Source organism: Schistocerca cancellata, chromosome 1, assembly GCF_023864275.1.
Source record: "Schistocerca cancellata isolate TAMUIC-IGC-003103 chromosome 1, iqSchCanc2.1, whole genome shotgun sequence".
Classification (NCBI taxonomy): Eukaryota; Metazoa; Arthropoda; class Insecta; order Orthoptera; family Acrididae; genus Schistocerca; species Schistocerca cancellata.
In genome coordinates, this window is record NC_064626.1 from 495,055,640 (window position 1) to 495,072,202 (window position 16,563).

The following is a 16,563-nucleotide window of genomic DNA, read 5'->3' on the forward strand; positions in this document are numbered from 1 at the left end:
TGGGGAAGCCTGGTGGCCGAACTAGGCGCGAAACAAAAAATATGGGAGGACATTTCTGTCACGCTGATGAAATTGCAGTTCTGGTGATAGTAAAAGATCTAGCACAAAATGCAACCAAAATCTGCCTCGAAATCAGTGCTGAGAAGATTGAGGTGATGGTGCAACACAGGGCGTCCTATTGCAAGTTGGAGGTCTGAGTTAGGCCAAAGCAAACAACTTGACGTACCTATTCTCCCAGTTTAGCAGCACAACTTCAAACTGGAGATACAAGAGCGAATACTGTATGTATCTAGACTGTACTTCCGACAGAAACAGATAATGGAATCATGCATACTTCCAATGGCGTTACAAGGAGCAGAGACCCTGTAACCATGGAAGACCGTTGTTGAATGTAAAATTTTCGGGGAATATTTTTGGCCCAATGCGAGACGCGGTGGGCTCCGAAAAACGCAAGAGTCAGGAACTGTATGAAATGATGCAGCAACCAGCCATTGTGCAGGAAATGAGGGCTAGAAGATTATGATGGGCAGGACATGTGGATCGCTTGCTTGAACAACGCTTAACGAAAGCAGTGCTGATCGGAAAATCTGACAGGTGGAGGTTGAATGGGAACATCTCAATAGTGCAGTCACTGGAGGTAGATTTTGAGATCAGCACATCACATTGAAGGTTGAAAAACGCCGGGTAAGTAAGTATAAATGTATAATCAAGGACGCAAGGCAAACAGTCGTATATCAATCTGTATTTCATTGCAGATCTAGCTAGATTTCAGCTAAAGCATAGCCGACATCACCACATTTAGTACTGAATCATGTACAACAAGAAAACTTGTGGAAAGCTTTCTGGGTATATATGACTCACTACTAAAAGTACTGGTGATGACTATACTTAACTGAAATCTAGTTATATCTGTAATAAAATACATACTGATATACGATTGTTTGCTGTGTTCGTCCCTGATTATAATCATTTCACAGTAGCTGAGCACGACGACTCCTAATGGAATCCAACTTCATGAAATTAATGTACTCCTATTGAATAACGACACAGCTTCTTCACCAATATTTAGAGTCTACCGGCCATCATAACCGCATACAACGGCGCTGTTCCCTTCATTTATAATCATGAACACACTGTAAAAAACAGAAGTTTTCAAGTTTGAAACACACTAATTTAATTTTCTTGTATGATCGAATCTCAGTAAATAAAATCACATAAATCGTGAGTTTCTGGAGATCGTTTCCCACTTGGTATGTTTGTATGTGTTTTGTTTGATAATCCACGACCTGTACGCTACCATCTAGCTGTCTGTCCAGGTGAAACTGCAAAAGCTGGTGTACACACAATTTTCGTTCGCTATTACGCTGCGATGCTGAAAGGAAACTCCCGTCAAGAGTCTAAGACTACGCCGTTTAATTTTTTCTGTGTTGGCGTGAAACGAATAGACTAGTCTTTGTAACAGTACGTAGTGACGACCAGACATTTCCTGTTAGTTGTTTTCAGATTACAAGTTTTGGTTAGGACCGAAATTAACATATGCACCTTGTAATTTAAGCAGTCACTGCTGTTTCATTTACTGTATTAGCCATTCTCAATGTAGAGAAGTCTTCTGAAGGAAGAGAGATTACAGGTGTGCCGCAGGGGAGTGTCGTATGACCATTGCTATTCAAAAAATGGTTCAAATGGCTCTGAGCACTCTGGGACTCAACACCTGAGGTCAATAGTCCCCTAGAACTTAGAACTACTTAAACCTAACTAACCTAAGGACATCACACACATCCATGCCCGAGGCAGGATTCGAAACTGCGACCGTAGTGGTCGTGCGGTTCCAGACTGTAGCGCCTAGAACCGCTCGGCATTGCTATTCACAATATATATAAATGACCATGTGGATAACATCGGAACTTCACTGAGGCTTTTTGTGGATGATGCTGTAGTATATCGAGAGGTTGTAACAATGGAAAATTGTACTGAAATGCAGGAGGAACTGCAATAAATTGATGCATGATGCAGGGAATGGCAACTGAATCTCAATGTAGACAAGTGTAATGTGCTGTGAATACACAGAAAGAAAGATCCTTTACCATTTAGCTACAATATAACAGGTCAGCAACTAGAAGCAGTTATTATCTGAGAGTAGGCATTAGGAGTGATTTAAAATGGAATGACCATATAAAATTAATCGTCGGTAAAGCAGATGCCAGACTGAGATCCATTGGACCAATCCTAAGGAAATGCAGTCCAAAACCAAAGGAAGAAGGTTACAGTACACTTGTTCACCCACTGCTTCAATACTGCTCACCGGTGTGCGATCCGTACCAGATAGGGTTGATAGAAGAAAGAGAGAAGACCCAACAGAGAGCAGAGCACTTCGTTACAGGATCATATAGTAATCACAAAAGCATTGCTAAGATGACAGATAAACTCCAGTGGAAGACTCTGCAAGAGAGGTGCTCAGTAGTTCGGTACGAGCTTTGGTTGAAGTTTCGAGAACATACTTTCACTGAGGAGTCAAGCAGTACATTGCTCCCTCCTATGTGTATCTCGCAAAGAGACCATGAGGATAAAATTAGAGAGATTAGAGCCCACAGACAGGCAGACCGGCAATCTTTCTTTCCACGAACAATACGAGACTGGAACAGAAGGGAGAACCGATAGAGGTACTCAAGGTACCATCTGCCACACACACAGTCAGGTGGCTTGCAGAGTATGGATGTAGATGTAGAAGCCTAGACTGTATTGCTGCCTTGTCCACATAGTGACAAATGTCTACAGTCATGTTGTGGGATCTAACGATACATTTATCAATTAGTGAACTTTCAGCCAAGACAATTCAATTAGAGAGAGACACTAGTGAGGACTTGCTTGGGTGTGCTATGAATAATGTGGGGAAAAGTGGCTTGTCCTGGAAGAAAATGGTAACCATTACAACAGATGGGGCCAGAGTTTTCAGTGTGAAAAATGTAGCTATGGTAAAGCTTTTGAAAAACAGGTCACAAGAAAAAGACATACACTGTGATATCTTGTCTTTTCCTGTATTTTTCTTCAGGAGAGCCTTTGTAAAACTGCACTGGACTTAAAAAAAAAAACAATTGGTAGGTCCTGTTATTGGTGTTGTGAATGCAGAGCAAGGGCACTACACTATCAATAGCTCAGATCTCTTCTTGAGAATGTGGGGACAGAGGATGAAGACTTCATTTACAACAGTGTGAGGTGGTTGAGATTGGGCAAAGTGTTAAAAAGAATCTGGCCATTGGAGAAGGAGGAGACATATCATAATTTTGTTACAAAAATAGGATGTGGGAGGTGGTGGTGGGGGAGATATGAGATGTTTGCAGCTGATATATTTGAGAAACTGAATGCTGACATTGAAAGGAAAGTGGTCGTTTGTATGTAAAATGTAGATACAGGTACACTCATTCAAAGCAAAACTAGTTCTATTTGTAAGGCAAGCAGGGAAATGTAATTGTTGTCATCTCCTTTATTAGGGAAACAGAGAGTGCCTGGAAGTGTTTCTGCTAAGATTAGGGATCACCTGAAGAGTTTGGAGGGTGAGTTAACAAGAAGATTTCAGGACCTGGCCTCAATTCAGTTTGCTATCTTATCACATCTGTGCTGATATTGAGACAGCAGCTGAGAAGCTGCAGCTTGAACTTCTCAACATGCAGTCAGATCAAACTGTGGAAAAAAAAACAACATATTACGTTGTGACGTTAGCTGACTTTTACAAATCTTTGTCAGCTGAAAAACTTCCCTATACGAAGAAGCTTGCTGGGAAAATGTTCTCCATATTTGGGTCTATATATTTCTGTGAGTGAGGATTTTTTGCTTGAAGACCAAGCAGAGTAAATATTTATGCTCTTTGACAGACATTAACTTGCAGTCTGTAATGTGAACCTCAACATGATATGTCTCTCCTGATTTAAAAGCCTGCACAAAAATGTGACACCATACATTTGTCTCATTAAATTGGTTCTAAAATTAAATGTGCTTACAGATGTAGATGGCATGAAATTAGGAAAATAATAAACTGAATAACATTTGGACTATTTTATTGACATGTATTGATCTTTATGGTGCAGTTTATACTTTTCTGAAATGCAAAGTTAAGTAAGGAATCCAGTCATTTAAAAGTTGTGGCATCACACTAACCTCCGCTTCCACAAAGTGCTCCTCGAGTTGAAACAATTTCCCACCTCTGTTATGGATGACTTGCATCTGAAGGTGAGCTATTGAATCTCAATATGTGTCCTAAGATATTAAAACCTAAATTGTTACTGGTCAATTAAAGTCGAACCAAATAAAATTGTATTCAAAGACATGGTTTTATTTGTGTACATCATTGGTGAACAAGTGCTGCATTCAGCTACAAGCACGAAATATTAGTGAGTATGGATCCAGAGCTATTTGAATAGGAACATGCGATTTCACAAAGTTTAGTTGTGTGGATGTCAAACTGAAACTCGTAGTATTCTATGAAAGCATAATTCATCCAGTGGAGATATTGTTGGGTATATTGTCCTCCAACTCATTATTCAGTACCTTTTGTTTGTTTTGCCAAGCCAAATTAATTGGAACGACAGGGAAGGATCAGATGAGTTGTGTGTGTCTTCAAGGGCTCGATTAACAAAGCAAATAATGTATCCATTAAAACTGCCCCTAATATTACAAAAAATATAGAATATCTAACAGAAGATTAGAAAGGTGAAAGAATGATATTTGCCATTAATTACAAAATATGTGGAGGAGGCTATAACTATAACTTTATGTAATATCTGTTGATTTGGTGATGTTGGTCGAGATTTCTTTTCGCACTAGATTTAGGAGGCTCGCAGATTCTGAAACAGGCCGACGGTGTTGGAGTATTTGAGGTTACACCACCAGTGTGGCAAGTGGGGTGCTGAAGATTCGATCTCCCTTTCAGACTCGATTTCTGATGCGAAAATAAAGGGATCTTTACCCTCCTCCATGGTACATCACAAATCCTTCTGCCAACAGCACGTATTAGTTCGTTTGCGCGCTCTCTTTTGACTGTCTGCGAGAAGACCGAAGCTGTTTGATTCGAAAAGGGAAATCTCATCTGATTACGCACTGCAGCGAAGATAGAAATGCGTGAAGCTGCTGTCTACGTTCTACTGACTGGTCCTCACAAACTGAACATTCCAGCAGGACGTGAACACGTGTAGCTATGTACGTGGCCGTGTATATCTATGTATCGGAGATGGGTTGCTCTTTTTTCTTGATTCTATATACGTAATACAGGTATGGATCATGCCCCGGCAGATAGTACGCAAGCCCAGCGGGTTGGTTGAAGGAGTATGTCAGCCTTCCAGAGGCAGAAGAGTCGCATCTCTTCCGCAATTAATTAGTAACAAATGACGATAGGGAATTGATATGACCTATAGGACGCGAAAGAACATGACTGTCAGTAGGAGCAGTGTCGCTGCACTTTGTGGTAGACGGAAGTATAAAACATGTGCAGAGATACCGAAGCAGCGGCTGACGAACATGGGCGTTGGCGTTGCCGTGTGTGTGTGTGTGTGTGTGTGTGTGTGTGTGTGTGTGTGTGTGTGTGTGCTGATGCAGGTAATCGGAGCCCGCATGCCCGGCCTCGGTGCCCATTGTATTTGCGCGAGTGGGCGGGGGTGAGGAGCCGCTAATGAGCCGGTGCCGGCCCGCCTACCGCCAATAACAGTCATAACGCGCCCATGGCGGCGCCCGCAACCCGGCCGTCGTGGGCGGCAGCCACACCGCCCCGCAACGCCTTACGCTCGGTACTAAGTAGCACGCCAGCCGTGCAGTGTGCGATCGGCAGTGAACTTGCAAGCAGTCTACCCAGAGAGCTAGTTTCGTATCATCCTCATTTGGTTATAGAAGAAAACGTTCTAAATAATTCCAAGTCCACGGATTTTATAAGCCTTTAAAGCTTAGTACTTTTGGGGAGCCAATAGCCACTCCGCTGTAAAAACAGTCAAAGATTCCGCAACCGTAGACAGCGGTGAAATCTGTTGGTTTACGAAATACAGAAGGTTGCAGGTATCGGAGCCCACGTTAATTACGTGTTTCTTGATTTCCGAGAAACCTCTCGCCTACTAAATAAAATACATACTTACGGAATACCTAACAGTAGCGCCTTCGGTCAAGAATACCATCATAACGACCGGGAGAGCGGTATGCTGACCCCATGCCCCTCCTATACGCATCCTCCTCTGAGGATGACATGGCGGTCGGATGGTCCCGATGGGCCACTTGTGGCCTGTAGACGGAGGGTGCTTTTTTTTCGGAATACCTAAACTGACAAGCGATGGGACTGAAGTCTCTTTAATATTAGAAACGAGTAGGTACGTTTGTTTTCATCGAGTCGCGTCGAGAGAAGCGAAAATGGTGTATTGCGTACCTCAATGAAGTGCGAGAAGATCGTTCCTGTTCGCAATATGTGTAAAAATGATCAGGTAAAAGCAGTTTCTGAAGTTGTTTCTTGATTGTGCAGTATGAACTGGAAGATGATGTCATTAGAAAAGTGAAAAGAAATGAAGACAGGTTTCAAGACATAAAGAGTCTACTGCTCTGACTAGCAATGTCCGTAAATCGAAGAAAGCATTCGGTGTCCTCTGACCATTAGAGTCGTGATCTGTCATTTTTTTTAATACAGCGTTATTCGTAAGAATATCTGGGGGTTTCAGATGACGACTGGGTGAAAACACGTCATCCAAACAGGGCGCGCACCAACGAACCATTTCCTTCGATGTACCGACAGAACATGGAACTTGTTCGCTGTTGCGAAGAACTGCGCCGTTTAACGTCCACGCAAGCCGCGCAAAGCGAAGGAAAGAGTTATATGAATCCCTAGTGTCTGTTCTTTTGGGGAATGTTCGAGAAAAAAAAAAGCAGTCCTATCTGTTTTATATGGCCATTCCATATAAGGTCGCCCTGGATAGTTACGCCTAGATATTTTATGGCAGACGCTGTCTTTATCTGTTTGTCATCAATAGTGTAGCTGTACAGTAGCGGATTTCTTTTCCTGTGAATGCGAAATATGTTACATTTATTTACGTTCAGGGTCAACTGCCAGAGTCTGCACCATTCATCAGTTCTCTGCAGCTCGTTCCACAAATTCTTACTATCTCCTGGCGTTGCTACTTTGATACAAACAACTGCGACATCTGCGAATTGCCTTAAAGAGCATCCGACGCTTTTTGCTAGATCATTTATACATATTGTGAACAGCAACGGTCCTATCACACATCCCTGTGGTACTCCGGGTATTACCTTTACATCTGTCGATTTAGTTCCGTTAAGAGCGACGTGCTGAGTTATATCTGCAAGAAGGTTTTGAGTCCAATCGCAGGTCTGCCCCCATACTCCGTAAGCTCGTATTTTTTCCATTAAAAGGCAATGCGGCACGGCGTCAAATGCCTTACTGAAATCAAGGAACACGGCATCAGCCTGAGCACCGTTGTCGAATGCGCTGTGATCTCATGGAGGAACAGAGCGAGTTGAGTTTCGCAGGATCTCTGTTTGCGGAATCCACGTTGATTTTTATAGAGGGGCTGTTTATTTTCCAAAAACGTCATAACTGTTGAGCATAAAATATGTTCCTTAATTTTACAACAGATTGACGCCAACGACATAGGTTTATAATTGTGTGGATATGTCTTACGTCTTCCCTTAAAAACGGGATGACCTACGCTTTTTTCCAGTCGTTAGGCACCTTTCGTTGCTCAAGCGAAAATTGGTGTAGCCTGTGCAACTTTCCAGTATTTGGGTATGGATCTTTCGTCAAGCGAACGGTTGTATATGAGTGCTAATGCATCAGCATACTCTGAAAGGAACCTAACTGGTATACAGCCTGGACCAGAAGACTTACTTTTATTAAGTGATTTAAGATGCTTCACTACTCCGACGATATTTACTTCTACGTTACTCATGTTGACAGCTGTTCTTGATTCGAATTATGGAATATTTATTTCGTCTTCTTTTGTGAAAGCATTTCGGAAGGCTGTGTTTAGTAGCTCTGCTTTGGCAGCACTGACTTCGATAGTACCTCCACTGCTATCGCACAGAGACGCCATTGAGTGTTTCTTGCCACTAACGTACTTCACATACGACCAGAATCTCTTTGGTTTTTCTGCCAGGTTTCGAGACACAGTTTCAGTGTGGAAACTGTTATTAGCATCTCGCATTGAAGTCCGCGCTAAATTTCGAACTTCTATAAAAGATCGCCAATCTTGTGGATTTTGGTTCTCTTTAAATATGGCATGTTTATTTCGTTGTTTCTGCATCAGTGTTCTGACCGGTTTTCTGTACCAAGGAGGATCAGCTCCGTCGTTTGTTAATTTATTTGGTGTAAATCTTTCAACTGCTCATAATACTATTTTTTTGAATTGAAGCCACATCTGGTCTACACTTATATTATTCATTTGTAAGGAGTGGAGATTGTCCCTCAGGAAGGCATCAAGCGAAAGTTTATCTGCTCTTTTGAATAGGTATATTTTTCGTTTATTTTTGGAGGATTTGAAGGTTACACTATTCAATCTCACTACAACAACCCTGTGTTCACTAATCCCTGTATCCGTTTAGATGCTCGTTATTAACTCAGGATTATTTGTTGCTAAGAGGTCAAGTGTGTTTTCACAATCGTTAACTACTCGCGTGTGCTCATGAACTAACTGCTCGAAATAATTTTCAGAGAATGCGTAGAGCACAATTTCAGATGATGTTTTAAGCGTACCTCCGGAGTTACACATGTATTTTCGCCACCATTTAGAGGGTAAATTGAAGTCACCACCAATTATAAACGTATCAGTCGGGTACATGTTTGAAATCAAACTCAAGTTTTCTTTGAACCTTTCAGCAACTATGTGATCTGAAATGGGAGATCGGGAAAAGGATCCATTTATTATTTTATTCCGCTTGCCAACAATGACCTCTGCCCATACTGACTCACAGGAACTATCTACTTCAATTTCGCGACAAGATGAACTACTTCTAACAGCAACAAACACGCCTCCGCCAACTGTGTTTGGTCTATCCTTTCGGAACACCTTTAGGTTCTTCACAAAAATTTCAGCTGAGCTTATATTCCGGCTTAAACCAGCTTTCAGTGCCTGTAACGATTTGAGCATCAGTGATTTATATTAGGGCTTGGAGCTCTGGTACTTTCCCAACTCAGCTACGACAATTTACAACTGTTATACCGATGGTTCCTGTATCTACATTCTTCCTGTGTTCGGCCTGCACGATTTGTGTAAAAGCTCTTCTTGTGTTTTCTCGAAACCCTCTAACCAAAAAAAACCCCCAGTCCAAACCACACAGCCTCTGCTACCCATGTACTGCCTCCTGCGTATAGTGGACACCTGACCTATTCAGCGGAACCTGAAACCCACCCACACTTTGGCCCAAGTGAAGGAATCTGCAGCCTACACTGTCGCAGAACCATCTGAGCCTCTGATTCAGACCATCCACTCGGGTCTCTACCAGAGGTCCCCAATCGGTCTTGTCGGCTATGCTGCAAATGGTCAGCTCTGCTTTCAACTTGGAAGCAAGACTGGCAGCCTTTACCACTTCTGTTAGCCGCTCGAAACCAGGGAGAATCTCTTCTGATCCATAGTGACACTGACGTGAGCAACCACCAGCAGTTGGCTGCACCCTGTGCTGTTCATGGCATCCGGGAGGACTCGTCCATACTAAAGATCGTAGAAAACTAAACTATGCACATAAACGGACCATCGGCACGTGCTACGCAACTCTAGTGCAGCCCTGACGAAAAAACAGGAACTGTGTCTAATAATTTAGATTAATACGCAGAGATTCAAAAACCTAACTACCTAAGCACTCAGTTGAAACTAGATAGTTCGCCTCTGGTTAGGAACTTGTAATATGTCACAAATTCTGTTTACTTTCCGACGCAAACGAAAATGCGAGAACTGTGGTTATTACATATTAAATAAACACGCAGAAACTCAAGAAACTAAACTGCTAAAGGACATAGATGATATAGAATTCGCTCCTGGTAAGGAACTCGTAAAAGTCACAATATCGGTTACTTCCCTGTTGCTGCTTGTGTCTCGGCCGGCTACTCCACCGATCACGTCCTTTTCCTTTTCGTAAGGTATAGTTTTGTGTTTTTAAAAGCGGCTGCGTCAGCACAACAAAGATTTTTTTTTGTTAATGGTTTGAGCGGATATACTACTGCATACATTTTAGGGAAATATTCTCAGAAGATTTAATGAGAAACATGGAGTACAAAAACGTTCAATTTTTATGAACATGTTAACATCCTTCGATGCTTCATCCCACTTGAGTAACTGTAGTGAACAACACATTAACGAAGATAAAAGTCTCACGTGAAAGTGAAGGAACACCGCCGTTGCACTCCTGCAGTAACAACAAAAGGATGCGAATGGTTGGGCAAAGTTAGGCACGAGATATTTCTGTATCACTGAGCTCGTTTCAATGCACATAATATTTATCATCCTCATGGTGACATTTACAGCCGTAAGTTTATTAAATGAAGGCGGCATTTTCCATTTAGGCAGTATTTTGACTTCTTCGACCAACAACTAGTTACGAATTTTGTTAAGCATTATACCTCTGCACCTTTTTCTCGCTTGCGCACCAACTATCTGTCTAGCAATCAAGAACAGTGTAACTTCTAAATCAAAATTAACGAAAGCACACCAAGTGAATACGCTGTCATTTTCGAGCGGATGACAACTTTCTCTCGCTAAACACTCTACTGTACAATGACTTAATAAAGCTGAAACTAGTTGTGGAAAGTAGAAGGGGCCAAAATAAGGTGAAAAACACCGCCTTCATTTAACACATATCAGCTAAATACTGGGTGGAGCGCAAAGCAAATTCATGAAAGTGTAAATTTAGCCTTAGAACTTACGGTATTAACGTTGTATTTTCATGGTTCAAAACAATACCAGAAACAATTATAATAATAAACTTTTTTAACGAAGGATTAATACCATAACAATTTGCAGAGATATAAAACAGAACTATGAAAAGCATAATCGTAACTTAAGCAGAAGACAGAATCGGCTCACTAGCATGATACTGGGAAAATGCAGCCGGTCTTCAAAGCAGACAGCTTACAAATCACTTGTGTATTCTATTTTAGAATATTGCCCAACTTTGTGTAAGATCCACATCAGATGGGACTAAAAGGGCAAATTGGAAGTATACACAGAAGGGCAGCATGAATCGTCACTGACTTGTTTGATTCACGGTGATAGTCGCGAAAATGTTGAAACACGTGAAGCGGCAGACTCTTGACGAAAGACGAAAATATGAAAAGCCTGCTTACAGAAGTTCAAGGAAGAGTATAAAGTAAAGAAATTTTTCAGACCTCAACGAATCATTCCCGTAGAGATAGTGAACACAAGATCAGACGCTTACTACAGGCACAAAGGCATTTAAGAAGACATTCTCCCCGCGCTCCAGAGGATACCAGGACAGGCAGGATCACGAACACCTGTAAGCCGTGTAAGTATCCTCCAGCATGCACTTCACATTAGTTTGCTGAGTATAGATGTAGATGTATCAGGTCGCTGAATAGGAAAAGAAACAAGCGTAGTTATTTTAAAGAGCCAGAAATGACAATACTCACGGGCTAAGTGGAAGATGGCGTCGCAGGCTTTGATGTGCGACAGAAAGGCATTGCCCAGCCCTTGACCCTCTGCGGCGCCCTTCACGAGACCCGCGATGTCCACCACGTTCAGGAATGCAGGCACCTTGCTGCAAGAAACACACTCTCAGATTCAACCTGTTCCATCACAAATTGGTTTTCTTTACTCATTACTCAAAATAATTAGGGGAACACGTCCGTATCTTTAATCTATTTTAAGATAGGTTTGTGGTCGTACTGCACAGCTTGAGATTTTAGCTTACAATGTATGCAACAACTAATGTCATTCCCCATCTGTCGGCTGTGTTACACATTACAATATCAGCTGAACCTCGAAAGGAAGTGAGTACCGGTTTCCCAGCGTTCTCTAGCGATGTACACAGGTGACAGTTGTCATTTCTGGAAGTTGTCGTCAACCAACAAAGTGCAACTTCCAAGGGCAACCTGTTTCAACCGAGAAGGATGGACTTTCCGTCGCATCGCTGCAGATGCCAATGTCTCTCTATCTTGTATCCACAGATTGTGTACACGCTTTAGAGAGACAGGTCAGTACACAAGGCGAGTTGCACAATGTCCCCGACGCACTTTACGATCAGTACCCGGCCATCTCTGCGTTGCGGCGTCGTGCGGCTACCTCGAGAGCACTGCAAGATAATCTCAGAAGGGCCATTGGAGACACTGTATCCGACCAGACTGTAAGGAACAGTTTACGAGAAAGGATCTTTCGGACCTGACGTCCTGCTCGAGTACCCCACCTGACGCGTCTATCTCACGCAGTTCGCCTTGAGTTCTGCCGTTCCCGTGTTAACAGGCAACTTCACTTCGTCACTGGTGAAACGTGTTATTCAGAGACGAGTTCAGATTTCCTCTAACGCAAGGTGATGGCCATGTCTGTGTGTGGAGGTTCCGTGGTGAGCGGTACCTGTCACTAGTTGTAAGCTTCTGTGATGTGGGGCGGCATCAGTGTTGACCGTCGTACCGATCTTGTTGTCCATAGTAGCCTTCCCGTCTGGCGGTATATCCAATAGATCCTGTTGGACCATGTGCAGGTTGCTGCATACGGTAATGGCCCTGAAATCTTTCTCATGCACCATAATGACGGGGCCCGTGCGGCGGGCAACACCAGGAATATTGTGCAAAGTCTAGACATTGAAGTACTGGACAGTGTGTCTGAACATCCGGTATTAACAATTTAGCTCCGTCTACTGACCCATGACCCAACTACGAAATAAAGCTAGCAAGAAGCCTCAAAGGCACCTATGCAATACTTCCACGCTATACCTGAAAGACATGGGATATCATTTAGTACCATCATCATCATCATCATCATCATCACCAACGAGAACAAGAACAACAACAAGTGACACCCGAAGAATTATTACTCCGGAATTAGTCTTTCACTCTGATGAGGAGTGTGCGCTGTTTTGAAACTCTCTGGCAAATTAAAACTGTGTGGGGGACCGGATCTCGAACACACAACCTTGTTACGGGCTACTCTCTTGGATAATAGGGCAGAGGTATTGCAGAAGTGGATCTGTGAGGGAGGGTCGAGTCGTACCGCTACACATCAGTCGGTAAGAGTGCTAGCTGCAGACGGAAAGGTTTCGGGTTCGAGCCCCGGTCAGGCACTCTGTTTGGAAGTTTCTGGATTATTATTGTTTGCAACTGTGTGCATATATAATCGAAAAACGAGTAACTAGCAGTGTGTAATCTAACATTGTAGTTGTTGCCTCACGACTCTCATACTTCTAACGATAACGTACTCACTGAAATTGACCTTGCAAACAAAAAATGTAGTTATCTGCTTTTTATTATGTTGAGCTTTCAATCAACATATTAGATCCAAATTAGACTTTGAGGAAGTATCGACAGAATCACCAAGAAATGCTGATACATCTTCCTTTCTTCTCTTGTTACGGTCAGAAGTCCCTCCTTCCCAGTTACTTCCAATGTGCCAACTGGTTTCCTGATGCACTTCGCCAATGAAAACATGGCTAGGCCCTAGATGCTGTCCATTTGCGTAATTAGTTGTTAACTGATGCTTATAAAACGCTTAACTTATGATGGATGGAACTAATCTTCACACACACAAACACACACACACACACACACAAACACAAACACAAACACACACAAACACAAACACACTTCTCTTATTGTACAAGGTGTGTCGGGGGAAAACGATCCCTCAAAAAAAGTTATTCACAACGGAGATGGTCAAACATCATTTAGCTCATTTTCCTGATATTAAGCTGCTGCTGATCTCTCTATATATAAGGAATCGGCTGTTTACCTGAGGTACACGCAAGTTCGTGAACAGGGCCAGTAGTTCACAGGAAACTGAAATGGAGGGAGAGTGACAAAAATGTGTACAATGTGTTTGGTGTGATATGTGCTACATCTCCTCCCCAGGTAACTACTATCAACACTGGACGCTTCAACGATCCTGCGTGACAACAATTAAATATTGGGCATCCCTGAACTACCAGGATACGACGACTAAAATCCTGATGTTCAAGTTAATCCCGGGTGATTCACGAGAACTGTGGCTTTTACTGCTTGAGTTACTTCATATTTGACAATTTCCATGCCTCACAGGTTCAAAAAAAAAAAAAAAAAAAAAAAAAAAAAAAAAAAAAAAAAAAAAAAAAAAAAAGGTTCAAATGGCTCTGAGCACTATGGGACTTAACTTCTGAGGTCATCAGTCCCCTAGAACTAAGAACTACTTAAACCTAACTAACCTAAGGACATCACACACATCCAAGCCCGAGGCAGGATTCAAACCTGCGACCGTAGCGGTCGCGCGGTTCCAGACTGTAGCGCCTAGAAGCGCTCGGCCACCCCGGCCGGCCCACAGGATGGGCTTCAATATGTTCGACATCAATATGCAGGACGTTTCGTGATAAAGGGAACAGTGGTGAAGGCTATGGACCATAGCAGCAGTATTAATAGAAGTTATGTACCATTTTTGTTTTTTACTATAACTGAACAGATTAACTATTTAATACATTCGTGAGTTTTTAGTGATACTGCAGATCAGATATCATAAAACGGTTGTTGTAGGACCAGGACAGTATGCTTCTGGAAGAACAAAGTTCTCTTATTCTTAGTAACTCGAGCAGATCAAAATAGTTGTTATATCGGCATAATAATGCAACTCCGGTACAAATTTGTATTTTATCACATAATGCGCATGGAGAGTCATAAATAAAGGGACTGAAGCACTATCTTTCTGAATGTGCTCTATCTTTCATTTTACGATTATATTTCTCAGCTAAACTGTATATAAGAATACGTTATCGTTTCACGAAAACAACAATGATTTAAGGTTCAAATGGCTCTGAGCACTATGGGACTTAACATCTGTGGTCATCAGTCCCCTAGAACTTAGAACTACTTAAACCTAACTAACCTAAGGACATCACACACATCCATGCCCAAGGCAGGATTCGAACCTGCGACCGTAGCAGTCGCACGGTTCCGGACTGAGCGCCTAGAACCGCTAGACCACCGCGGCCGGCAATGATTTAAGAATTAATATGAGCAGTACGGCATTTCAAGAAAGTAAAATATCCTTATAGTTTTATGAGCATTAAGTGATGGTGCTGTGAAGTATGGAAATATTCATGACGTACTTACTCTGCTTCCCATTGTTATCGACCAGGAAGGAGGGCTGCATAGAAAATGTTCTTCTCATGACATGCTAATGATCCATTTAAAGCCATCGCACTCGTATTTTCCGTAAGATATTCATGTAAAGCTGCTCGAAATGGAAGCCTCTTGAGGATTTCTTCGTTTAATATTCTTTTGCAGGAGCTGTATCAACGGCAGGCTGTAGTTGTTAAGGTTAGGATTTAAGACAGTACAGCTGTTAGCACCCTTCTGCTGTGGTTATGTATATGTTATCATACACAGCACACAATAAACTTTTTTATTTTCGGAGTGAGGCAGCTTGTGTGTAACAAGCAAGGAGACATGTTTGTGGATTTCTAGTGTTTAACAGACCTTTGGCAGAAAATTATTGAGAAAGGAGCACTGACAGAGATTCGATTTCAGTTCTTGCATTAACCGATTGTGTTCTTCGGTGAGGGCCCATTTTTGCATTTGTACTCGATGGCACTCACTCCACGCAAAAATAAGCAAGTTCTGACACGACGATCGACGGCTGTTCATCGAACACTCTTACAGACCTTGCTCTCACTACTCTCTTCCATTATTTGTTCCTCCCAATCAATGCGCTGTCTGAATGAGATTTTCACTTTGCGGCGGAGTTTGGAAGGTAGGAGACGAGGTACTGGCGGAATTAAGGCTGTGAGGATGGGTCGTGAGTCGTGTTTGGGTAGCTCAGTTGGTAGAGCACTTGCCCGCGAAAGGCAAAGGTCCCGAGTTCGAGTCTCGGTCGGGCACACAGTTTTAATCTGCCAGGAAGTTCCAATGTGCTGTCTGGTTTAGGACGCTAACACAGTTTCGATTCCTATAGTCTGCCGTCCGCGAATTAACACTAAACAATAGCAACTAAGCTACTGAGGTAAATCTAAGGGGCCTCAATTGTCAAATGGTCCCAAAAGAAAATAAGGCGAAGTTAAAGTGCCCCAAGTCTTCAACTCCTGGCGGAATATAAACAGTAAGGACGTACTCTAAGAGCTTACGAAACTGAGACAGCAGTCGTAAAATCTGGCGAACCTAATATTTAAAGCGTGTTGATATTGCTTTTATATTATTCAAGTCCTGCCACCTGAATTAAGCACCAACAGTTGACTGATACCCCATTTAAATATTTAATGAATCTCTGTGAATGGATGAAAGTTATCTTTCCGTCGCTAATGACTAACGCACCGTCAAATGTTAATTCTGCGAATGTTTCATCTGGAATGCTTCACTTCATGCGTTACTGAGAAAATAAAAATCCAACAAGGTTATCGCACGAG

General features: G+C 42.3%; 1 protein-coding gene across 1 annotated transcript in view; it reads right to left on the reverse strand.

Annotated features, from left to right (window-relative positions):
• LOC126178037 (obg-like ATPase 1) overlaps positions 1-16,563 on the reverse strand; it is a 295,876-nt gene that overhangs the window by 158,595 nt on the left and 120,718 nt on the right. Inside the window, exon 4 of the mRNA XM_049924499.1 lies at positions 11,618-11,745. Coding sequence (XP_049780456.1) covers positions 11,618-11,745 — 128 coding nt within the window. The remainder of the gene's footprint in view (positions 1-11,617; positions 11,746-16,563) is intronic.